This window comes from Spea bombifrons, chromosome 7, assembly GCF_027358695.1.
Source record: "Spea bombifrons isolate aSpeBom1 chromosome 7, aSpeBom1.2.pri, whole genome shotgun sequence".
In the NCBI taxonomy this organism is placed as follows: Eukaryota; Metazoa; Chordata; class Amphibia; order Anura; family Pelobatidae; genus Spea; species Spea bombifrons.
The window spans coordinates 17499478-17524450 of NC_071093.1; the positions used below are offsets into that span (position 1 = coordinate 17499478).

General features: G+C 36.7%; 1 protein-coding gene across 1 annotated transcript in view; it reads left to right on the plus strand.

Moving 5' to 3' along the window:
- TSPEAR (thrombospondin type laminin G domain and EAR repeats) overlaps nucleotides 1-23344 on the plus strand; it is a 39744-nt gene extending 16400 nt beyond the window's left edge. The window contains exons 3-12 of the mRNA XM_053470741.1: nucleotides 668-906; nucleotides 1430-1520; nucleotides 5822-5981; nucleotides 7288-7419; nucleotides 7983-8215; nucleotides 14850-15036; nucleotides 18059-18288; nucleotides 20646-20833; nucleotides 22402-22503; nucleotides 22789-23344. Of these exons, the coding sequence (XP_053326716.1) occupies nucleotides 668-906; nucleotides 1430-1520; nucleotides 5822-5981; nucleotides 7288-7419; nucleotides 7983-8215; nucleotides 14850-15036; nucleotides 18059-18288; nucleotides 20646-20833; nucleotides 22402-22503; nucleotides 22789-22942 (1716 nt within the window). The 3' untranslated portion in view covers nucleotides 22943-23344. The remainder of the gene's footprint in view (nucleotides 1-667; nucleotides 907-1429; nucleotides 1521-5821; nucleotides 5982-7287; nucleotides 7420-7982; nucleotides 8216-14849; nucleotides 15037-18058; nucleotides 18289-20645; nucleotides 20834-22401; nucleotides 22504-22788) is intronic.
- The last annotated feature ends 1629 nt before the right edge of the window (nucleotides 23345-24973 follow it).

Genomic DNA, 24973 nt, shown 5'->3' on the forward strand with positions numbered 1-24973 from the left:
CTCTACTATGTGTTGAGAACACATTTTTGGTGTTTTCTTGAGTGCTTAGTCCCCAGAGTCCTTACTTTTCTCCTTCATTACTTTATCTCTCCTCCTCATCGGACCTACACTGGGCAGCACAATCACTAATACAAGGGGTGCCTACCGTATCCATGTTTTTGTATGTGGAAGAGTGACCATTCAGAGAAACGCTTAACTTCTCCACCTTACTTTCTTCTTCCAGAAAAAGGACACAGCAACCCTAAGACAGGCAAGGGAATTGAGTCTCACCAACACAATTTTATACTGGAATAAATTAGTATTTCCATTGAAGATGTGTACTGTGCCCTTTTTCTGGTGTAGATACTATATTGGGACAAACAGAGTCCTGGAATGACTTGCACCCTTATACTAATGTTGGTGAATTTGCCTGGCTATTAAATACACTTTTTTATTTTTTTCTTGTGTCCAGGATCGGGTAATATGCATACCATTTGAGTGCTTAAATGCGCACAAACCATTTACTTGATGGGAGGCTGTTTCACTTATTTGCCTATGTAGTGTTAGTTTCCTAACAGAAGTACATGCAAACACACACATTATACTGTATATTACTCATGTGGAATACTGCCTCAGACAGGATTCTTTATATTGTGTGTATCTAACACCAAACTATGACGTCTTACAGAAAAACGAGTACCTGTTCACCATGATCACAGAAAGTAATAAACATCTTCTCCTTGGAATCAGATACTCTGAAAACAAGCTCCATTTTATGTTCTCAAACCCTGACCTCTCCCATGGATTGCAGACCAAAGCCACATTCAGAGGCGTTTTGTTGGCTGATAACCATTGGCATACATTAGTCCTAGCGGTGTCTGGGAGATCCCTGTCTCTCACAGTTGATTGCAGTCTTCCTCTTGAAATGTAAGTATAGGACATGATGTGTGATTTGCTAACGTTCTTAGTTATGTCTGTGAGAACTAAAGTGGGTTCAGCACTAATTAAATGCTATGTAAAAAACTACACATGGCTAGTGGTATTATTTTACCACTGAAGTACAAAATACTAAAAAACACTATAATAAATTCATATTAAGACCCTGTTTTAATTAAGGTTTCAACTATATGGGACAGTATATTACAGTAGCCTTATGTCATATACATATAAATAAAATACAGAATTAGGAGCCTGCAAGAAGGTAATGAGGAGTGAGGAGACTTGATGCCTTTTTGGTTTGAAAATAAGCACTGCAGTATATCTACAGCAAAGACAGAATTACAATCAGTTATATTAGTACAGCTTAAAGGGAAACCATACATAGCAATGTACAGGGACAGACTTACCATTCAGTTGTTCATTTTACCCTCACACAGCATAAAACTGTGGGATATTATGTTATGTTATAAAGAATGCAAATAATTATTACTGTATTTATATTTATGTGTAGAGTCCTGGATAAACCATTTCCTGTATCATTAAACACCAGTGGTTCCTCAATATATGTGGGAAGCAGAAGACGTCGGAAGGGCTTTTTCTCAGTATGTAGCAAAACGACAAAGTAATTTTAATCCTTAAGTACACTATATTCTGTTTTTTTTAAGAACTAGTAATGAATCCTTAAAATGTTAATGTTGCTTATTAATGAAAAATCTTTGATCACTTAAAGTGGATCTATCGCTTTTCCAATTGTTTTTCGTTCAGTATAATTAAACCTATTCAATGTAAATGTGAAAAAGTAAATATCATGAACCTACTGGTAGCACTATTTTGTGCCTCCTCTTTTGTGAAATTTAAATGGTTCTGGCAGACTGACTAACAGAAGAGAGAAGGAGAGAGGAGGGTTCAATAAGCAGTTTTGCTACAAACTGCCAAGTTCTACATCTATAATGTTACTTTTGTTGCTATTTAACTAAGGTTTTTGTGTATAAAATACCATCAGGGAACAACCTCATTCTAGGGGTATATGTTAGTTTAGTAAACAAGTTATTAAAGTACATATTCAGTTGTATGGTTTTACATAAAGTTCACAAGGAAACAAACCGATAAAAGTGTTGTTTCATCTAGTCTGCAAAATATAACACATAATATCACATTAAAAATACCCCCGTATTATCTTTAAATTCTCAATGTTTATCATAACTACTTTTTAATCGTGTTCAGTCATGGTCTGATTATTGAAGGCTTGTATTAACGTGACCAGGGGTGGAATGAGATTATCCAGGGCCCCACACTTCTTCCTAGTTAAGCCCCTCCTTTGTGGTTTCATCCCCACATATCTATATTTGCAGTATTTGTAGTAACAAAGAGAGATAACATTTAAACAGTGTAAAAATAATTTGTGGTTTTACACAACATCACTAAAATATATAAAGTATATATGATATAATAATACTAAATAAAATGGCCAGCAATGGAAAAATAGAACAATATTGTAAAAATAACCTTAAATACATAAATATTTAAATACAGAAACAATCTGAAAAATATAAAAGTTAATATATTTACTATCATTGTAAGCAAGAACTAAAATGAGGTAGTGCAAAGGCTGATTGAAAGCGTACTAAGATTTTGACACAAAGGTCTTTTACGAAATATGAAATCACCAACTATTATAAACATAATTTACTATAAAACGTACAGGAGAAGAACAATATATTGGCCTGGCTAATGTTTTGACTCCCTACTTCCACATGCTGCATAAAAGCGTGCAGGCATGTGCATTAAAGTTTACATTTTCCTGAGCACAGGAGACTCAGGGAAGTCTATTTAATCGGCCGCAGCAGGTCCATTTAATAAAAGTAAACCACGAGATAGGTGTAATAGTCTTTGGATGGCTCCTCAGCCTGGGGGGCTGACATTTTAAAGGAAAAAAATAGCACAGAGGCAGACGGCAGGGGCATACCTAGAGTATTTGGCACTTGGACGGATCCTATATGTGGCACCCCAACACACTTTAAGATGAAAAATTTACTTAATAAAAAAATAAGTTTAAATAAATAACATTTTTTTGAACAGATAATACTGTGTTCTATCATAACAAAAGAAACCAAAAACACAGGTCCAAAGTGATTTACATCCTCTCCCTTAAAGCTTAAATTTCTGCAAATTGATCAATGACTTCATCCAAGCTATATTCATGTTCACTATATACTGAGCCAGACACACACTGGTACAGCATAACTCCTATCACAATACAATAAGCTATATTCTAAGCCAGACACAGATAGTGGTGCAGCATACCTCCAATCATAATATACTGAGGCAGACACAGACAGTGGTACAGCATAACTCCCATCACAATATACTGAACCAGACAATGACAAATGGTGGTACAGCATAACTCCCATTACTATATAATAGGCCAGAGATTCACGGTGGTATAGCATAACTCCCATAACTATACACTGAGCCAAACACAGAGCGTAATACAGCCAACTCCCATCACTACATACTGAGCAAGACATTGACTGTGGTACATTATTACTCCCATCACAATATACTGAGCCAGACATTGATTCTTATACAGTATAAGTCACATCACTATATACTGAGGCAGCCACTGATGGTGGTACACCATAACTCCCATCACACTCTCACATATAAACATATACACTTATGCTTTCTCACACTCTCACAATGGCTTTCTGCCTTTTCCATGTCCCTGTCTCCTTTCCTGCAGCTTCTCTTTCTTATTCCTTCTACTGCTATCTTCTCTTCTGGTTCTGCCTTCTGTTCGGTGGGAACAGCTTCAGTGCTTAGCGCTCCATTGATTTTGGGACTGTTAGGATGATATCCATGATCTCCTCAACGTGCCTTGCTCCTCGAGTGGCAGGCAGTACAGTCCCCTTTGGAGGGACACACACCCTAGGCAGACCGCCCCCCTGACTACACCACTAGCAGACGGGCCTTTGAATTTTGTGGGCTCCCAGTCCGTGCCCCAGTGGCCTATGGGTCAGTCTGCCCCTTAATTTGACACAAGCTTGCCAACAAAACTCTTAAAAATATTTTAAATACTGGGCGGCTTTATGCTTTTTTGAAGTATTCTAAAGAACACCTTTTCTGTTTATTAGCATGCATTGTAATAGTACCGTATTTTCTCGATTATAAGACGAGGTTTTTTTCAGAGCAAATGCTCTGAAAAATACCCCTCGTCTTGTAATCGGGGTCGTCTTCTAATAAGACCTCAAATGAGGTCTGACTATTAGACTAAGATCCCCCGCATTGCTGAAGGGGACCTGGATCCTCCTGTATGGTAACCTCAGCTGCTGCCGGCGTCTATCACTGAGTGCCGGCGAAAGTGCCGGCAGCAGCCGAGGTTGCATACGCGCTTACCTTCCTACTCCCGGGATAGCCCGCCCACTGCGGGGAAGCAGAGCCGGTTGGGGAGATTGCTCCAGAAGCAGGACCGGGACCCGGCTGCACTGTGCCATCCCAGAGCGGATCCAGTAGACCTCTTCAATTTTCTGGAGGAGGCGGGGCCTAGCGGGGTCACACAGCGTCATGCCGTAATCCTGTGGGAGCTGCAGCAAGCGCCTGTTGAGGCATCGTGGTGAGTGAAGTGCTTCAGTTGGTATATCAGTGTCTGGGTATCTAAGTGTCAGAGTGGGTAGGTAAGTGTCTCAGTGGGTAGGTAAGTGTCTGGGTGGGTATATTAGTGTCTGGGTATGTAAGTGTCCCCCTATATGCCACTCTGTCCCATTATATGCCTTTTAACCCCCTATATGCCAGAGTGGCATATAGGGGGTTAAAAGGCATAACATGGGGCAGAGTGGCATATAGGAGGGTATAAGGCATGCCTGAGGGCAGATGTGCATAACTGGGGGCAGGTTGGTAAATAAAAGTAAATTAAAAACAAAAAAATAGTTTACATGAATTAATATTTACTAGTAAAACTTTTTTCCTATAGGGTCGTCTTATAATCAGGCTTTTTCTTTTTTTCCTAAATTAATATTCCGATTTTTTTGGGGTCGTCTTATAATCGGGGTCGTCTTATATTCGAGTAAATACGGTATATAACACAATAGCAAAAAACGCTACATGAATCTTACACAAAATTGTGCCGTTTACTGACTTACATATGACTGGTAATGAACAGCTATTTTTCAGCTGTTTTTATAAGTTAGTTTACATGAAATAACTGAAATAATAACACACGGAATATTCAGCTATTAACACATTAGATTTTTACACCATTAATAATTGATGGTACTTCTAAACGATTTAGTTATTGGCAATGAATACAATGATAATTGTTTATTATTTGGCAGTACTTAATATATTCAGTTATTATTTTATCTAGGTGCATCAACATGTGTTTAAATATATAAAATCTGCTCCCTTTTTATTCCTATGTTCAACAGACAACAGGTTTTGGATTAATGGGAAATGTAGTGGATATAAAAATGGGATAGAATGTAAGATTGAGACTATATCTTTCAAAACCTTTTTTTAAATTTGAAATTTAAAATAACGATTTAACAAGCTCTTGTTTTTGGCTGCTGCACTGGAACACAGACATGTCCTGCATTAATGTACACAATAGCTCCAGAACATGTATGTAAAACAAATAGGCACTTAAAGTGAAACACAACCTTTTTTCACTTATGCATGTACTGCACTGTAATCATCCAGATATTTCGAGCACAAAGTGCTCAAAAGACGTGCAAGCTAACACACTGACATCACGCTGTTATGTGTCCTTTTTCGCGAAACAAGCGTACATAAACAGGAGTATGGTTGCACTGTAACTATGTCTTTATTCTTGAGTGTTCTTAAAGTGAAGGTCCTTATAGCAGGGTATGCCTCTAAATTATATAGGAATGACTGTTACTATTTTTAGGGCCTGTTGAGACAGCTTGTTCTCCTGCCAGGATCAGATGCAGTGTCTACAATATGTCCAAACACAAGACCAAGGCTTGCAGAGCTGTCAGTTCCAGAGGTGCTGAAGGAGCTACCATTGAAAATGCAGAATGCTGGACCACATCTCACGTATCCATATGGTCAGTGGGACAGTTCAAAATATAAATTCAGAATTTTGGTAAGAAAGATTTAACAATGCTAACAGTACAGATTTCAAGGGTGGAAATATATATAAATGCATTTATTTTATTGGTACATGGGCTGGGGTGTCTACACAAAAAAAAAACCAGAATGAGGCAATTTTCTTGAACTGAAATATAACAGTTTCAGAACGTTATCAATTAGGTTTTCACTTATTCAGAGCTACCATGTTGTACAGCTAACTCCTTCCTTGTGAGCTTAGCTTGCAACTTCCACACACATATGATGCTTTCCCTACCTATTAGAGAGTGAATTACTTCTGGAAATCTTCCAGAAACAATTATTTATCTCTAGGATTCCTACTTACAAACAATTGCACTTGCTTTAAATTATATAATTAATTTGTAAAAGAAAATATACTTTAGAGAAGTTTTAACATAACAACCGAGGGATTGGTATATTTTATTCCATAAGCTCCCCCCACATTTTTTTTGTGCTAATATTAATGCCAGTGGAAGTTTGGAACTCTTCAGCTATGGAATCAGCACAGCATTGGCGACTTTTACGCACCATGCTTCTCAACACTAAGTGACACTTCTGTGTGACTTTACGTGGTCTTCTGCTTCGTGGCTGAGTTGCTGCTGTTCCTAAATGCCTCCACTTTCCAATAATACTGGTTACAGTTGACCGTGGAATATCTAGAAGGAATGACATTTCACAAACTGACTTTGGTGGCAGTACCATGCTTGAATTCACTGAGCTTTTTAGAATGACCCATTTTTTTTCACTAATGTTTGTAAATGCAGACTACATGTGATTGGCTGCTGCTACCCTGATTTATTTCAATGGGAGCTCAGCTTCCACTAACTAAAATAGGAGTTTTTCTGAGTGTGTGCAAGAAGCATAATAAAGTATGCTCCCTATTTTCAGTGCAGGCAGCTGGAGGAGAAGATACATTAGTCAATTATTCTTATTTATGAGTCAGTGAGTTAAATTCTTATTTTCTATCTCCAATAACTAAATGCCTGCACAGATTTGTATGCAGTAAAATGCACATTCAAAATGTACTCCAATAAGGAGGCCTGGGGTGGTTACCTGGCAGTGTGCGACCAGAAGCTGGACATAAGCTGGATATAAAACTTAAGCATGCATCTGTGCATATCCAGCAGCTGGCTGCACTTAAATCATCAGGTGGCTGCTGGCCAGTTTGGCTTTGCAAAAAAACAACAACTTGAAAATAGGACTCTATTAACCATTGTCCTTAACCTGCTTGACCTAACAGTACTAATTTTTCATTATGTTTAGAAGCTGAAATGAAGGTAACTTTGGGCCTACATCCTCCTTGCACAGACAGTGAAATGTCTCAGTTTTGGATAGATACATCCCTCAAAGGTCTCTTCATCTGTAATGGGGTCAAGTGGATCCCAGTGCTTCAACGTAAGAAAGAAAGTATACGTTTTTTTACAGATATAAATTGATGTCTTGATGTTATTGTAGCAACATATTGCTGCAAAACTATGCATAGTGTGAATCAGTTAACCAAAACAAGTAATTTGTTAAGATAAACAGAAAAGGTCTGCCTGCTAACCAATAAGGCAAATTGTCTTGGTTAATAGAAGACAATATTGGTGATTATATATGATTTACCTCACATTTTCCTAAACTGAATTTCTGTACACCCTTTGAACTGCTTAGGAAAACTAAAAAATGTAATTACCCAATAGAAAATTAACATACAGAAAAGGCCAGATAAATTAAGTCTTGCTACATACAGCATGAGATTCACTTAAGGTTGTACGAGAATGAAAATAAAAGAGCATATATAGCACAGGATTGTTATATAATTGATAGTGAATAATATTCTGCACTGATAGAACGCAAAACGTGAAAATATATTTCTGAGATAGCAAATGTGGAAAAATATGATGATCTAAGTTGAATACTGGAATAAAAAAAGCATGATCTTACAGATGTAATGTGTATGTGTTTGTATTGTCAAGGAAAGGACAGGCTGGACTACGTGGAGGAATATCAGAATTTGGCCACTGACTCTGAGACTATGGGACTGGAAATCTTCTTGATCCCAAACATGGGCCATTTTGCTGTGATGGCCAACAGGAATAATCAGCCTGGATCAGTTCTTTACAGATGGATTGATGGAAAGTTTAAAGTTCATCAGTACTTTATAACCAATGAAGCCCAAGCCTGGAAACACTTTACAATAGGAAAAAGGGTAAAAATCACTGTATCTAACAATATTGCCAGCATACACATCATGGAATTTTTTTTATATATCTGTCATAGCCACCTTTGACATTAATAATTGAGGGGACTATTAATTACTAAGTGTTAACTTGACTGACCAAACTTAGCTGAGGTTTTTTGTGCTTGCATGATAACTGCCTCGCCCTTTTTTCTCATCTGAAATTTAACTAAAACTACATGAACCCCCTGTGATATATAGAAATAAGCCTATATATTGCTATAACAATGTGAACCAATTGTCAATTTTGTCGAATTTTCATATAGTTAACTACTATGATACTAGCTATGTTATCATAAAACTAAATAGTACGCCATGGTGTGTAATACAATAGAATGATGTGCGAGTACATGTATGTTATCTAAAAGAGTAAGCCACCACCAGAGTGGGACAAACAACTATACTAGTCTAAGTCTGCACTACACCTACTGTCCAAATAGGTTTATTGATAACAGTTTTGATATAATAGTACCATTGTTTGTTTATTCTGACCACACACTTTAAAATAGAGAAAGGCTTTTAAGTGTTTTACACAGGTGGTGAGGTATGTGATAACCTCTGCAATTTAGATTCCATCTGCTGGATGCCAGTAGAATATCTATGATACATTAAAATATAAATAAGTGGGAAAATATATAAGTATATTCATCTGACTAGTAGGCAGTAGGCCTTTACAACTATCTTTTCTCGTATGTCAATAATATTCAGATTAAAAACTTGCTGCAAGGCAGGTTAAACTCACATACACTCACGTTGAGAATTTAGTTGAAAATGTGCATTGAAATACTCTACCAGCACCCCGGTAGCATTGTTTAGCACATGACTAACATAGGCCCAAGTGCTCCAACAAGACATTAACCACCTAATAGCTCAACCACCCCACATCTCCAGATATAAAGACTCAATAACCATTTGGAGGTGAAATGGCCACAGATTTATTCAAACTTTACAAAAACTCACAAGCATACATAACAAAATTCTAACACATATTAATATAAATGACATGCCAGCCACAGCTTATGCTGTTAGCAAGTAATGACTTCCACAGTTCCAAAGCCTCACACAACCCGTTAGGCATATCTGGACTTCCCATTCTCCTTCTTCCATTCATCTTAATACCAGGCTGGCAAGGCAAAACCCACTGCTGTGACAACACTGAAAGCAAAAAAAAAAACAAAGCAAACCAACTACAACCAACCCAATTTCCCATTGTACCTAGTTTATCACCACCTTCAAAATATAAAACAAAAGAAGAAATAGGTGGGGGGATCCTGGGGTACTGGGTACTGGGCTAGGCATTGCTCCTGTCAACACTGGCTTGGCCATAATTTGTAGATTGTACGTTTAAAGATATAACCTCTGCCAAGCTGATTGTGATTTGAAAGACAAATTGCATCTAGAAGTAGATAGCATTGCAAGTTGGAGTTTTTGTGCCGTGCATTAAATTATCCAGACCATGAATTTGTGCTTATAAATGGACCAACTCTCAGGTGGATTTTTCGACATCTAGTCTCAGATACAGATAATTGATTTTGGAAAACAGCCACGTGTAATGGGTAAGTCAACATTCATTAATAAGTATGTTGCTTTATAATATTTTGCAGATGTCCCCTTATCTTTTCTAGGAAACCTGTTTTTAACAAATATTATGGTAGAACAGAATAGCTGCTATATTGTTTGTTTTATGCTGTTTGAACAGAAAGTAAAAAACTGAGGAAAAGATTTTGGTGTGATTATGTAGCACCCCAGGCTGTATGAAGTACAAGCAAGGACATGCTATGAATATATTGAAACTTTCTATAAAAACAGCTGTGTTACTGGCTTTCTTTCTCTAAGATGGGGAGTTGAGCAAAATTCAAGCAAAAGAAAGAGCTACATTTAGAGTAATCACCACAGATATAGATTAGATTACCCAATTTTAACAGTTTCCTTTACTTAATATGTAAGTAATACTATCCTTACAAAAACTGCAAAATGCAATAGAGTAGGACACTAACTTCCAAGAGTAACAGCTCAGTTAAGATTACATCTTCAAGGTATATATATGAAGTGGGTTTCTAATACAGAGTTATTTATAAACCCTGTAGCCTATATAAATATAGGTAATTTCAGAATGAAGAAAATATAGGATTTGTGACAAGTGACAGAAAGACAGATGCAGGTAGCTTTAATATGACACTGGACCTGTTGGAAACATAATAACATAGTGATTTTTTATGTGACCTGCCACACATTTCGATCAGGCTAGTGGATGCATGAGAGAGAAGATGTTCTCATTAAAATAAATATAAATTCAACCTTGCACTGCAGCCCTCTCTTAAACAATAACACATTTCTCTTCTTTGGACCTTCTTGTTTCATGCAAGTCATTCACATTTTATGTATCGCTAGATTTTCATGAAGATGAATAACTATCAATTTTTGACAGGTGACAGGTTAAGATCACTCTGGAAACGTGGTATAACATAAAATGTTGCCCCCCTCTCATAAAAAAAAAAAACAGTTTCCTTGTATATATCCTGTTTTGGATTAAATGGATCTGTCTTGTAACATGTTATTATATAGATGTGAAATTGGTACTTTTGTGTGGTTATGAGGTGATAAACACATTGTGTCAGTGACAACACCTTAATCATTACAGAAGACATCAGCACCATATGTCATTAGTTCTGGGTTCAAAATGGCCGTTTGAGCTCCAGAAGTCTTTGGAAGTTCCCAATGACTGTGGAGCCCCATGCATCACAGGAGCTGCAGTGGACACTGATAATAAGTAATCAAGTCCTCATTCATACTTTAATGCAGTTATATAGCAAAACTTCTGCCAGAGGCTAGTTCTACAAACAACACATTAATGATATATTTAATGTGTATTTTATCAACTCATCTTCTTCCTTATATAATTACTCAGTAACACTATCAATGAATCTTCTTACAAGATTTCAGGATACATAGTTTCCTCTTTAAACTTATTCAGTTGAGATAAAAGGATTTTTTCCTTCTTATGAAGGAGGGTGGTAATTGTAGAGAAAAAATGTTAAGCTTAATTAGATGGTAACATAGTAACATAGTAATTAAGGTTGGAAATAAAAACATTAATGCATGAATATCAACCTTTCACAAATCTTCTTTATGCTTGCCAAGAGTTCCTTTGATGTACACAGCTCTACATTTGTTACATTCAATTGTAGACTCAAATGAACCATTGTGCTTTTAAAGAAGACCAAGTGAGACAGAACAAGAGAGACTGATAGGAAATTGCTGACTAAGGTCTAGTATAATTTGCAGGTTTATTCCATAAACTTAAGTTGGGCGGTATGGTGATATTTCCCATGTAATATCAAAGGGTCTTTTTATGGACTACCCTTACTTACAAACTGGGATACTGGGATATAATGGATACCAGGGGGCACAGTGGCATACCAGGGGGTATAAGGCATATTTGGGGATATAAGGCATATGTGGGGAGGACAGAGTGGCGTATCAGGGGAGGACAGAGTGGCGTATCAGGGGATAAGGCATATCTGGGAGGGTGGAGTGGCATATCTGGGAGGCAGTGTGGCAAACCTGGGCTCAAATGTGCATAACTGGGGGGCAGGTTGAGAAATAAAAACAAGAAATGCATTTTATAAAAAAAAAATATTCTGCTTTGTTTGTTTTTAACATCCTGTTTGTTTATTAAATTATTTTAAATAAATGAAACATTTACATTCATTTAAAAAAAAAAAAAATCCATTATGAAAATAATCTTTAGTTGCTGCCCTAGACCAAAGACTTTGCATGACCTGGAGGTATTTTGCTATGACAAATAGGCAGCTATTCCACCTTCAAGAATTTGGGGCCTCATAGATAACTATTACAAATGACTGCATTGATGTTAAAGGGGCAATACATAATATTAAGAAGTAAGGGTAAGCAGACTTTTGAGCAGGGGTCATTTAAATTTTTTCTTTGTTGCCATATTAAGTTTTATGATTGTGCCATTCTGTTAATATGAATCCCATAAGAAATAAAAGAAATGTATTTTGCCTCTTAAACCTAAAACACTCATGATCAGCAACTGAAGCAATGACATTCAGACAGGGTGTGTGGCATAATTGGAGGGGAGAGTATTTGTTAGGGTATCCCTGGGAATACTACCGCATCGGGCTGACACATACAATTAAAGGGTAAGCTGAACTGCCTCTGTCCCCTTAAAATAATACAGACAGGGTAGGTCCTTCTACAATCACCCTGTCTCCCCAATTACATAACATCATTGGTCTCCCTTCCTTTTTACATAACATGGGGGATGTTGTTTACAGTCTAAAGAACAGTCTCTTCTTCATTGGGTGTCTTTTCCCTACAGTAGTAGTTTACATACACCCACTGTTATTCAATGGCTGTTTTATGGTATTTATTGGTTTATTTGCCCTAGTTACACATTAGAATATTTTTTTTATTGCTCCACTTGGATTTGTACTGTTTGTCCTGTTATCCCCCTTAACCATTTTTGGCTGGCTCTTGCTGGGATAAAAAAAAACCTCACTAAGGGCGTATATTACTTTTTCCATACAGCCGCGGGCAGTAGCAGAGTTCCCTGGGACTCTGAAGAAGGATAGCTGGAGGTGTGTGTTCCAATATTATTGGTAAATGTAGACAAGTTGGGTGTGAGTGTCAGATCCTGAGTAAGTTAATGATCTGGTGCATGTTTTTGAGGAGGCCCATACTGCAGCCAGGTGAAGCAATGAGTTACTTCTAAAACAGCAGAGCAAGGTGAAATCTACTTTTCGAGTGAGATTTTTTAAAGCTTAAAGGGAAATACAAAGGCCTGGAGACAAGGCAGATCTAAGTCGATAATGACATTCAACATGAGGTGGCAATTGGCTTAGATGGTTAAACCCTTAGTGAGGGCTACAAAGCGAGTCAAACTCCAAGGAGCTATAGATGTTTAATTTTGTAATGGCATACAGTTTTTTAAAGTCATTGAAATAGGAGTGGAAGGCTACAGTGTTTATGTCTCTGTGCTATAGGAGCTGGAAAATCACATCAGCAGGGGCATCACCAGCTTTCATATTTAGGGGGGCACATGGGGGGACAGGGACCAAAGTAGGGGGGGCAATTATAAAACATATATATATATATATATATATACTGGCATATATATATATATGCCAGTATATATCAATATTAATATTAGCCCCTGCTGCCAATATATATTAATATTAGACCCTGCAACCAATATATTTTATATTGAAAAGAATTAGACCCCAGGAAAGCATTTCCTTGGGCCCCGCTCCAGGCTCCTTAGCATGCAATCACTCCCTCCACTACCACACCAAAAATATATTTGCCACACTGACCATAGATTAGGGGAAGATTGTGAGAGTCAGTGCAGTCTTCCCTCTTTCTGACCCTACCGTGACATTGAGAGGCCCTCATCCCCAGAGTCCCTTTGTCCCCTCATTCACTAAGCCATACCTCTCTTTTACTTACTCCCAGTAGTTCAGGTATAGATCAAATAAACAAAACATTGAAACAGCACTGCAGGTATAGATCAACTGAATAAAACTTAAAAACTCAGTATTTTCATGTATACATAAATAATGTATGGAATCATAATAGTTATAGATCAACTGGAAATCACATGTAAACTCAGCACTGAAGGTATACATCAAATAAACAACACGTGGAAACAACATTGCAGGTATTGATCAAGTGAATAAGACATACAAACCTTGTATTTGCAGGTATACATAAATAATGCATGGAAACATAGCATAGCAGATATAGATTAACAGAATAACACAAAAACCCAGCTTTGCAGGTATAGATCAATTGGAATTCACATAAAAACTCAGCATTAAAGGGATAGATAAAACCCACCAAATTACAGGCATAGATCACAGGTTGCACACCCCAAAGGCCAGGCTGGCATTCATACTGCCCACATAGAACCTGACCAGCACCCAAATTATACACATAGGACGTGCTATCTTTGTCCCCAAACAGCCCAGCATGAGTCAACTTTGTCGCCAAACAGCCCAGCGTACTCCATCTTTGTCCCCAAAAAGCCCGCCCTGTGCCATCTTTGTCCTATAAATATGCTACCTGTGCCATCTTTGTCCCCAAGGCTTAAACACCCTACTTGTGTCAACTTTGCCTTTCTACAAATCGATTGTACACCTTTGAAACACACAACCACTTTTACAGTGACTCACTAATTCACACAATTGCACAAATTATTTACACATATTCATTAATGCATTCTCACAAATTCATTAATTCTTTCACTCATTCACACAATTAATACACACATTAATTAATTTATTCTCACTCATGCACACAATGCATCCACTCATTAATTCATTCATTCTCTCACTCATCTACCCTCCCTCTCACTATATACCCTCTCTCCCCATCTCCCACAAAAAAAGATGGCATTTCGGTTGGGGGAGGCACAGCATGATGTATATTGCAAAGTTTTAAATGTGGAGCAGTCACAATGGAAACCAACAGAATGTTCCATTCTTAACACTTTAATTTTTTTATTTAAACCCGGTCTAGATCCATGGTCTTCTTCGTAGTCCTGCATTTTGTACAGTTACATGTTTGTTCTTGCTTTCAGATTTTCTTAGCTTTAGCCAATTTTGAGAGGAATGATAAAGGGGAAGAGTTTTCAGTCATTTACAAATGGAATCCCAAGAAGATGAAGTTTTTACAGTATCAGAAGATAAGAACATACAGTGCTCGTGATTGGGAGGCTTTCCACATAGACGGAGACACTTTCCTTGTTGTTGCTAACCACCGAGAAGGTATTAGATCCATTTTCTATTTTTAGGAAAACAATTAGGAAAACCTCACTTGTTTTTACAATTATACGTTAAGAGATAAAATATCCAACAAATTTACATATAGATGATCACTTCCTGGGAAGTGCCTTTTGTCTGTCCTGGTGGGCAGAATAGGTTGTCAATAGTACATCTGTTATCAATGTTCATGCTCCCTTTCAAATCCTCATTTCCAACAGATAGTTTTTTTGTAATTAAGCTCTATGCGACCATATTGACATACCGGTTTGTCATCAGAAGTTACGTCTAAAAGCCCATTAGTACAAAAATGAAAGAGGTGCTAAATAATAAACAAAATAATGAATATAGGGATAACCCGTTCAACTAGATGAGAAAACTAAAGAGGAAAGAAAGGGCAAATCGCAAAACCCTGATATATAAATTATATAATATAAATTAAATATACCGTATTGGCCCGAATATAGGCCGCACTTTTTTCCCCCACTTTAAGTCTTTAAAGTGGGGGTGCGGCCTATATTCGGGGTCTAGCGCCAGACGCCCGGGACATGCAGTCCCGGGCGCCGGGCAGGCAGCGGGGTTAGGATACAGATCCCCCGCAGCGGTGCAGGGGACCTGTATCCTACTGTCTGATACGCTCAGACAGCCTCCCCTGCCAGCACTTCCCACGGGGGGAGTGCCGGCACGGGAGGTTGTCTAAGCGCATCGTCCGAACGTCCGCACGATGCATTTTACACACACCCCCCCCGACTTACCAGAGCAGACTCCCGGGTGTCTTGCAGGGCCGGCGGAAGACATCTACGCAATACGCGTATACAACTTCCGGTGCCGGCACTTCCGCTGAGTGCTGGCACCGGGAGTTGTATACACGATGTGCATAGATGTCCCCCTCCGGCCCCGCAAGACACCCGGGAGTCTGCTCTGGTAAGTTGGGAGGGGGGGCAGAGTGGCAGCATATCTCGGGGGGGGAGGACAGAGTGGCAGCATATCTCGGGGGGGGAGAGGACAGAGTGGCAGCATATCTCGGGGGGGGAGAGGACAGAGTGGCGGCAGCATATCTCGGGGGGGAGGACAGAGTGGCAGCATATCTGGGGGGGAGAGGACAGAGTGGCAGCATATCTCGGGGGGGGGAGAGGACAGAGTGGCAGCATGTTTTTTGGTGCTTTTTTTAAAGAAAAAAACTTTTTCTTTAAAAAAGCACCAAACTTTTAGGGTGCGGCCTATATACGGGAGCGGCCTATATCCGAGCCAATACGGTATATAACGAATTCATAAAGTTACAAATAAATGAATAAAACAATGATGAGTAAAATTTCCCTAATATGTATGAAATAAATCACTAAACACTGGCATGACAAATGTGCGTTTGGCTCAGGGCTACATTGCTATAAGACACTCAAAGGATTAAAAAAAGCACAATATAAATCCCTATAACCAACGGAATGGAAGAAATATATGTAACATATATATGGAACAAAACTAAGTATCGATATTAATTAGTTAATAAATAAATGACCCATAATGCAAAAGTAAAGTATCTAGTCTGCTACCAGACATCAGGCCGTGCATCAGCGCCAGGTTATGAATGGCCTTATCAAAACAGCTTGCCAAGGCACTGCCGTAAAAAAAAAATGTAATACCTAAATCCTGGACTGTTAGGTGTGCTTTGAGGAGCACTAGTCTAGACCATGCTGGGACCCCTGATTGCTCATAAGCATTGCAATGAGTAAAATTGCAAAAAAAAAAATATTTCAGTATAGTTTTTTTTTAATCTATTATCACTAAGAATTAATATATTTTATGTATTTCTATGATTTTAAAAGAAGTCCCCATTTCTTCTAAACAAAATTATGTATAATTTGTGTGAGTTTATCAAATATGGAAAAGGAAATCATGGTTTAACAAGCATATGGTAAAAAGGCAAAAAAAAATACCCTCTGGTCCTTAGGGTATGAAAAAGATCCAGTCCCGAAGGGGTTACATTTCCTAAATAAGGATTATGTAAACTTTATTTTAAAAGTATGTACGTTTTTTCGTAATCATTTTCTTCAGAGATAAAACCCCTCCAAGCTTTAATGTTAACGTGTATGTAAAATCCATTAGTAAGATTAACATAATACCACCAGACCATTGATTCTCATATATTAAAATAAGTATGGAGAATTGTGAATTTGACATGGTTACGTTTTGCAATTTTCAGATATGAATCTGACATTATGTTAGAAAGACCAACTGCATAAGTATTATTACCGGTAATTTCTGTAACACCATCATATTCTGCAGCAATTTATAATGGGTACAGAAGTCCTATTAGCTGCATGGTACCTCTCAACTTGCTGCTAATACTCTGCCTGCCTAACATGGTTTATTAACTTATGACTTAAGTCTTACTAGTGCACCAATTGAGAAGTTTATTTATTAGTACTGATGTCAACTTTAGAAACCGCGTTTAAAAATCATGCCTTTAATTGTTTCAACTTTACCTTTTAATAAAAAGAAAAAAAACAACCAACCAGATATACCCTCACAATACACATTCATTAAACAGCTACCTCAACCAATTGTTATGGTAAACATAGATCCCATAGAGGTACAGAATTGTACCATGAAAGCTATGGAAAGAAAAAGTTAAAATCGGATAAAGAAAATACATTTGAAGGGTAAATGAATTGCATTAGATTTTATGGTTTTTAGATTTTTAATCTAAAAATTAATGTAGTCATGAAAGCTTGCAATCTAATACAATTTAGTTAGTCAGTAAATGTACAATCTATACAAAATTACTATGAAGTGTACCAGTGAGTCTAACTGTGTTGTAATTTAGAACAATGTATACAAGTGGAAAATTGGAAAGAACACATTGAAAACACATTGCAATGAAAAAATACTGTAAAATATATTCATGACATAGAAATGGCAGTTTAATTGAGACTTTGGAGGTTAGTATGCTGTTCAAATAACATTCTACATGCTTGTAAATGACGCTTTGATAAGTATTTGTTAATTACTACACATTTTATTGTTCCAGACAATAACCACAACATTAACAGTGTTATTTATAAGTGGAATGCAGTCAGTGGACTTTTTGAGATTAACCAGACCATACCTACCTCTGGAGCCTATGACTGGGAATTCTTCATTATAGGACCCTATCCGTTCCTTGTTGTTGCAAACACTTTTAATGGCACATCAACCAATATCAATTCCCATATCTACGTTTGGTTAGGAGGTGCCTTCAGACTGTTCCAGTCCATAACAGTAAGTATCACTTTCCAACTGTTCCCATTTCTACAGTTGTTTTAGGGATACGATTAAAGCTACAGTATCTTATATATTTATTTCATTCCATCTGTCTAGCCATTTGCCTCAATATTTATTCCCTTAATTGATAAGACTAACAAGGTACCTCCAGGTACCTAGCATCATTTTGTGTCAGAGGAATGATGTCCTACTGCTTTATACCACTATTTTAAAATGTTGCCCGCCTTCTAATTTTAGACATCTTCTCACAGCTAAATATTTATATATATTTGAACAATAGGTAGCAACCTTATAATCTACAGGAAAAATTGTATAAACTTAAACACAAGGAATTCATGGAATATTAGAACTCCATTAGGTGGACATAAAAAGGTTTTCATTCTCATTTAGTGGAATGGAGCATGAAAATGGCAACAGTTTGACACATTTATCATAGTAGATTTGGTATTGAGAGGTTATAAAATGATATCTTGTTGCATCCACATTTTAAGGAGCCTATAATATGTTCAATGCCAGCTGTTTTTCTATACACTTTATACCTCCACCATTCTTCTTCCAGGAAGTGTTGTCACAAGGTCACTTATAGTTGCTGTGGAAACATTCATTGGCTGGGATAAGATGCTGCATTGTAATGAAAACACACTTTACAATGTACTGTACTTATAAGCTTGTAGAAAATATGTTTTATATGGAGATTTCAGGTTGTCTCAATGTCTGTCCAAGGCTTTAAACAGAGGATGTATTATGGTAGTACATTTATAGATTTCTTGGTCATCATGAATCCTGGTCTGTATTTCTCCTAATAAAAGCACCTCTAGTTTCTAAAACATATTAAAATGGAGGAACTCAATGATTCTGCACTGTAATTTTGTGGTGAGCCTAACTAACTCTTCTAACCTCAATCCCAATCCCTACTCCTAAAGTAAAACTCTATAGTAGTTGCATCATACCAAAGGGGGGATATGATTAATCATTATAAAAATAGGAGCAAGTCAGATATCCCCTTTAACTGTTGATTTTCACAAAAAATATCATTAAGGTGTGTAATGACCTAAATTTGGTCCTGCAGGATATATTTCCCACAACCACTACCAAATAAAGAAGCAATACAGACTCCTTACCTTAAGCAAATGTTTACTATATAGTGTTAAACCATAGAATACCCACATAATTTTATGTGGAAGCTATGAATCTATCAACAGGAGGAGAATGTAAGAACTGCTTCAAATGTAAAGAAATAGATGTCCAAACTCTTAAATGCAGAAGTAAAATCTATAACTAGTAAGATGGTGCATTTACAGAATTACCATCACTCATTAATTAGTGTACTTGTTAGGACATGCAGTACATATGCTATATGACCTGGTTTATTAAAAAGAAAAGGTTCAATGTGCACACTTTTCGTAATAATCAATAATATGGAAGAAATGCAAATATTTTTCTCCCACTATAGATAACTGGTTATTAGGGGCAATGACGCTGCCTGGTTAAATAATTCCAGTTTTCCCCGCTATAATTAAACACTTATACCAAACAGGTGCTACTTAATATGTAGGTTGAAACACAATTAGCATGTTCATTACATTTTCTAAAATAATTTCAAAAACTTCAAAAAATAATTTCAAAAACCAACCCATCTGGTTGCGGTACTAAGACTATGGAGATAGACCATTGGCTATGTGACTCCTCGATAACTCCTAGCTCTTAACATTTTCATTACTTCCATTTATATTGCTTCCCTTGTTGCCTCAGGAATACTATAGGCCTTTAATTTTACCATTACTCCTGGTTCTGTGATTATATCATGGCAGATTTCTCTAGTTCTTCCAGGTATAATTGAGAAGACCTATTTATTTATATAATTTCTTTAGCGTCCTTCTGTTGTCCAGGGGTAAGATCAGCAAAAATTCTAACCTCTGGAACTGGGGATCTGTCTACAGAAAAACATCTTTCCCTATCCTTCTAGGGCTTAAGCCAGTTCACATGGCAAACCTGTTTACCCTTCCTATGGCCAGGCTGTCTAATGTTGTGGTTTACCCTCCTTAGTTGTGTAATAACCTTTTATTGGCCTTGTCAATAAGACAGCTCATTAGCACACAGTCAAATCTTAATCACTCTCTACCCATAACATTTCAGTTTTATAAACCCCAGTATTGCTGTGCTGTCAGATTGAGTGTCCAAACCTCATTTTTTGTACTGTATCTTATCACTGCAGAATTTGTTTACATCATATAAGTAAAGGATAATACCGATGTGGAGTCATGTGAAATAGGTTGTAATGCCATTAGACTAGAACTGAACAGTTTCTGCCATTTTTGATGCTGTAAAATCATTACTTTCTCTTTTTATTTTAGACATTTGGCGCTTCTGACTGGGAGTTTTTCCGAATTCAGGGCCGTTTTTTTCTTGCTGTTGCCAACAGTCACAGTTACGATGTAGGGACACAGGAGCTCAAAAATTTGTATGTCATCAATTCAACAATTTACGAGCTAAACATCACTGGACAGTTGTTTGTGAAGTTCCAGGATATCCTCACTTACAGGTATTCATCTGAAAGAGCTCTGCCTCTAACTCTGAAAATAGTGAAGCATCCTGGAGAAATGTTTATGTGTAAATTAGTTTTGGAACATCATAGTTGTAAATGAATATCAATAATATAATGATGCTCAGAGCTATTGAAGTAGCATTAGCTTGTGAACTATGTGAACTAATTCAATTAAGCATTCCATCGTAGATTCTCAGCTTTTGATCAGCAAACCATTAGGATCCCAAAGAGAGTGGTTATTTGTTCATCAGATAGATAGCAATTTCTTCAATCGTAACCATTAGGGAAATGGCTTTAAAAGCCTTCTTTCGGAATAATGGTTCATGCAGGTTTTAAAGGTTATAAGTAGTATAAATGGAACAAGGGTTTATCTCTTTATATCATCATCATCAACATCTTACTGTTAAATTATCACCAACTTTAAAAATAGCTGACTTCTTTTGAAGATAAGTTTTAAGTAGAGCAAGAAACTCTATAATCGTTACATATAGTATATGTAAAGCTTTGGTTCTGGAGTTACTATAGTATTAGTTCCTCCTCATATGTTAATCTGCTTTGTTCTCCATTGTATGTTTCTTTTGTGAAACTAATTTCTTTGCCTTATTTTGTAGTATGTGGAGAACAGTCTTGTTCAGTTTTTAGTTCCTCCTCGTATGTTAATCTGCATTGTTCTTCATTATATGTTTCTTTTGTGAAACTCATTTCTTTGCCTTATTTTGCAGTGTGTGGAGAACAGTTTTGTTACTTGCCGTGCTTACTTCCCCATTTAAATATATATTTATACATACAGTCTGCTTTTCTATATTTTTGATGACTTTCCTTACTCAAATACCATACTGAGCTGATCCTTTATTTTAATAAGTCAGAGTATCTGGTTGGGTGATTAATAATGAGCCATTTTTTTGTTTACCTGATGCCAGTAATACAAAAAATGGAGTTCCCCCTGCTGTCCATGTACTTGCCCAAGTAGTGTGCAATAACAATTGCATAGACTATGTTGCCCAAAAAAACTGAAAGCAAAACCAATTTTATCTTTCACATCTAAACACCAGTAATCAGAAATCGATCTGTGTATTGCCGATATGTTTGCAGATTGCTGATATGTGTGCATATGTGGGTGTGTGCTTTTCTCGGGGATACCTTATTTCAGGTGTTATTATATAGCTGTGGTGTGAATAGAATAACATATTTCTCCATGAGCTGTATAATATAGAGCAGAGATGTGGCTCTTAGCAATATACGACTATACTTAGCAAACTTTCTTGGATGTTACAGTATTGGAGAAAAGTCCAACTTGGAATTTCACTAATGACACAAAAAACATGCATAACCTCGCCTGCAATTTGAAAATGTCAGTTGGGACTGTAGATAACTGCATTTATCTATTGTTCTTCAATCTTAAACTATTCTCTTTCCTTCAGTCTGTCTAAGGAAGTCACCCATCAAGATAGTTACCTGTCTTTCGATAGCTCACAGTCAGTCTATATGACTTTGCTTCCTCCAAGTCTTACCCAATGTTTACACCCTTTTCTTCTGTATGTCTTTCTTTCGTTTTTTTTTATTAGTGCAGTGGACTGGGAATTCTTCACAGTTGGCGAGGACTACTTCTTGGTTGTGGCAAATTCCTTTGATGGCAGCTCATTCTCTGTCAACAGTGTTATATACAGGTACTGTAAATACAATTTATTCATAAAGGGTGTGATATTTATATGACAGATAATACTCATGCAATACCACTTTTAGTGGTGCAATAAGAGCCAACATGATAGGAATTAATGTTAACCCAGTTCTATTCTCCTCTTCATTTCGGACTATACTCCAGCTGCTTATGATGCTTATGTCATTTGTAACACCTTTTTATCATTACAATATTCTTGATGCACTACGCAGCCAGCTGTACATCATAACATTGAGTAGAATGTGTCAGTTTTTGTGTTTTATTTATTTCACAGGTGGCAAGGATATGAGGGATTTGTGGCTGCCCACTATCTTCCCACCTATGGCTGCCGAGACTGGGAGGCTTTCAATACCAGCACTGGTTCGTATTTAATGTATTCCAGTGCTAAAGAACCTACCTCCAGAGTGCTTAAACTGAAGACGTTCTGAAAACACAAATATCTGTAATCATTGGAAATCTACCCATCATTGTGTTATTTTAGACACTTGTAATGCAATGGATTATGCCTTATTTTTTTGTTAAAAAAACAAGTAGGGAAATCAATAGAATTTGCTTGTACAGCATATGGAGGTAAGGGACTTCATTACCCATCTAAACCTCAATTAGTGTTAAAGTAGTTGAAAATATATGGTTTGCAATTCAACATCCGGACTACTACCATAATTGCGGTCACAAAAAGCTCCATTGTAATCAATAGAAACAAACTTCTACTAAGAGCAAAAAATGGAAGCCACTATCCTACTCCTACGCTTAATTATATCCCACTGATTTAGATATTTGACACGTCAATACAATTACATTATTTTATTTAGAATGCACAGATATCTTTGGACACATTATTTACTGCAAAAGCAAAAAAAGTATATTCATATAATACAGGGATAAAGAGACATCAAAACAACATAAACTATACCCTGTACCAAGCATCAGCTGTGGAAATAACCTAACATTCTTTAAATACATTTTTTTGTATGGAAACATTAAATAACCTAACATTCTTTAAAGAAAAAAAAATTGTATTGAAACATTATCTTATTGCATTTACTGTTTACCTCATGATTCATCAAGTATGTGAACTGAGAACAATGTGGGAATCTGAATGATCTTTTACTTTTGAGTATCCAGTTATTGCATGGAGCCAGAGCAGGGGATATTAGGGGGACAAGTTGTATTGGAGTATTCCTGGCAGACTTAATTTATATAATATATATATAGTTTAATTGTCCTATAAAATGTTTTGTATTGGTATATTTATTTTGCTGAAAATATAAATATTTTGGTTTATTCAAATGTTGTAATAACGATTTTGTAATGATTTTGTAATTAAGCTGTCTTTAGGGGTTTTGCAATATATTAACTGAAATATGAATGATTAGATTATTAGAGATATTATTTATTCTAGATTTAGTCCTCAATATACCCTTCCTGTCCTATAAAGGTAAAATTATAAAACTGCATAAATAGATCTTAGATTATAAAACCACAAAATGAAAGTGTGCCAATTAAAAGTCAAAGATGAGCTTCAAAGTTGTCTGTCTAGCTTATTCAGATTAGTTTTTTAACAGATGTATTTCGTAACCCTAATTTTCCTCTTTTCAGACTTCAGAAAGACAAATTAAACTTAGCACCAAACCCTCCTCTTTCATATGTTTCTTTCCAACATAAAATGGTTCTGCATCCTTACAAAGTTTCTTTTAAATGAAGCTCAAATAGCTGGACTTGAAGCGAATAAATGATGTCAGATAACCTTTTTATTATTCATTACTTAAAAAAAGGGCTGTTGTTTTTTTGTAGACTTACAATTTCACTCTCTGCATTGTATTCACTAGATTTAGTAGAATCAAGATCTTGTATTAACCTCTAAAGTGCCAGCTATGTAGACAATATGTGGCATACAAACTGAACTCAAAGCCACAATTGCATGTACATATGGTGGCCTTCTATCTGTGTTGAATAAGTTATGACACAGTATAATATGTCATATGTTGTTGTTCATCTGAGGTTGTATTTACCTATTTTTAAACCTGCTGAGGAACAGATGATTGTTATGTCCTGATATGTAAAACCATAAAATTTAAAGAAGTTGTACTTTCTTTTTTACACAACTGTAAATCCTGGGCAGCCCAATGGATACACTGAGAGTCTGTCTGGAGAAGAAAGAAAGCTGTTGATTGGTGATTGTCTGGTCAGCAGATTCTCTGTGAATCAAACAATATGCCTGCATGCTATCAGGACAAGTCATGTATAACATTCTGGAAAAACGTCTTATCCCTGGAAACACAAAGGGATAAGTAATTGGCAAAGGTGCACTGTACCACCCTCCATAAATTAAAAAACAATAATTTAATTAAAATATACACATATGGATTTAACTATTTTTTTAATAAACAATGGGCTGAAGAACATTTGTGGACTTCAAGTACCACCACCCTTTTAATGATAATGAGTGATAATAGTTG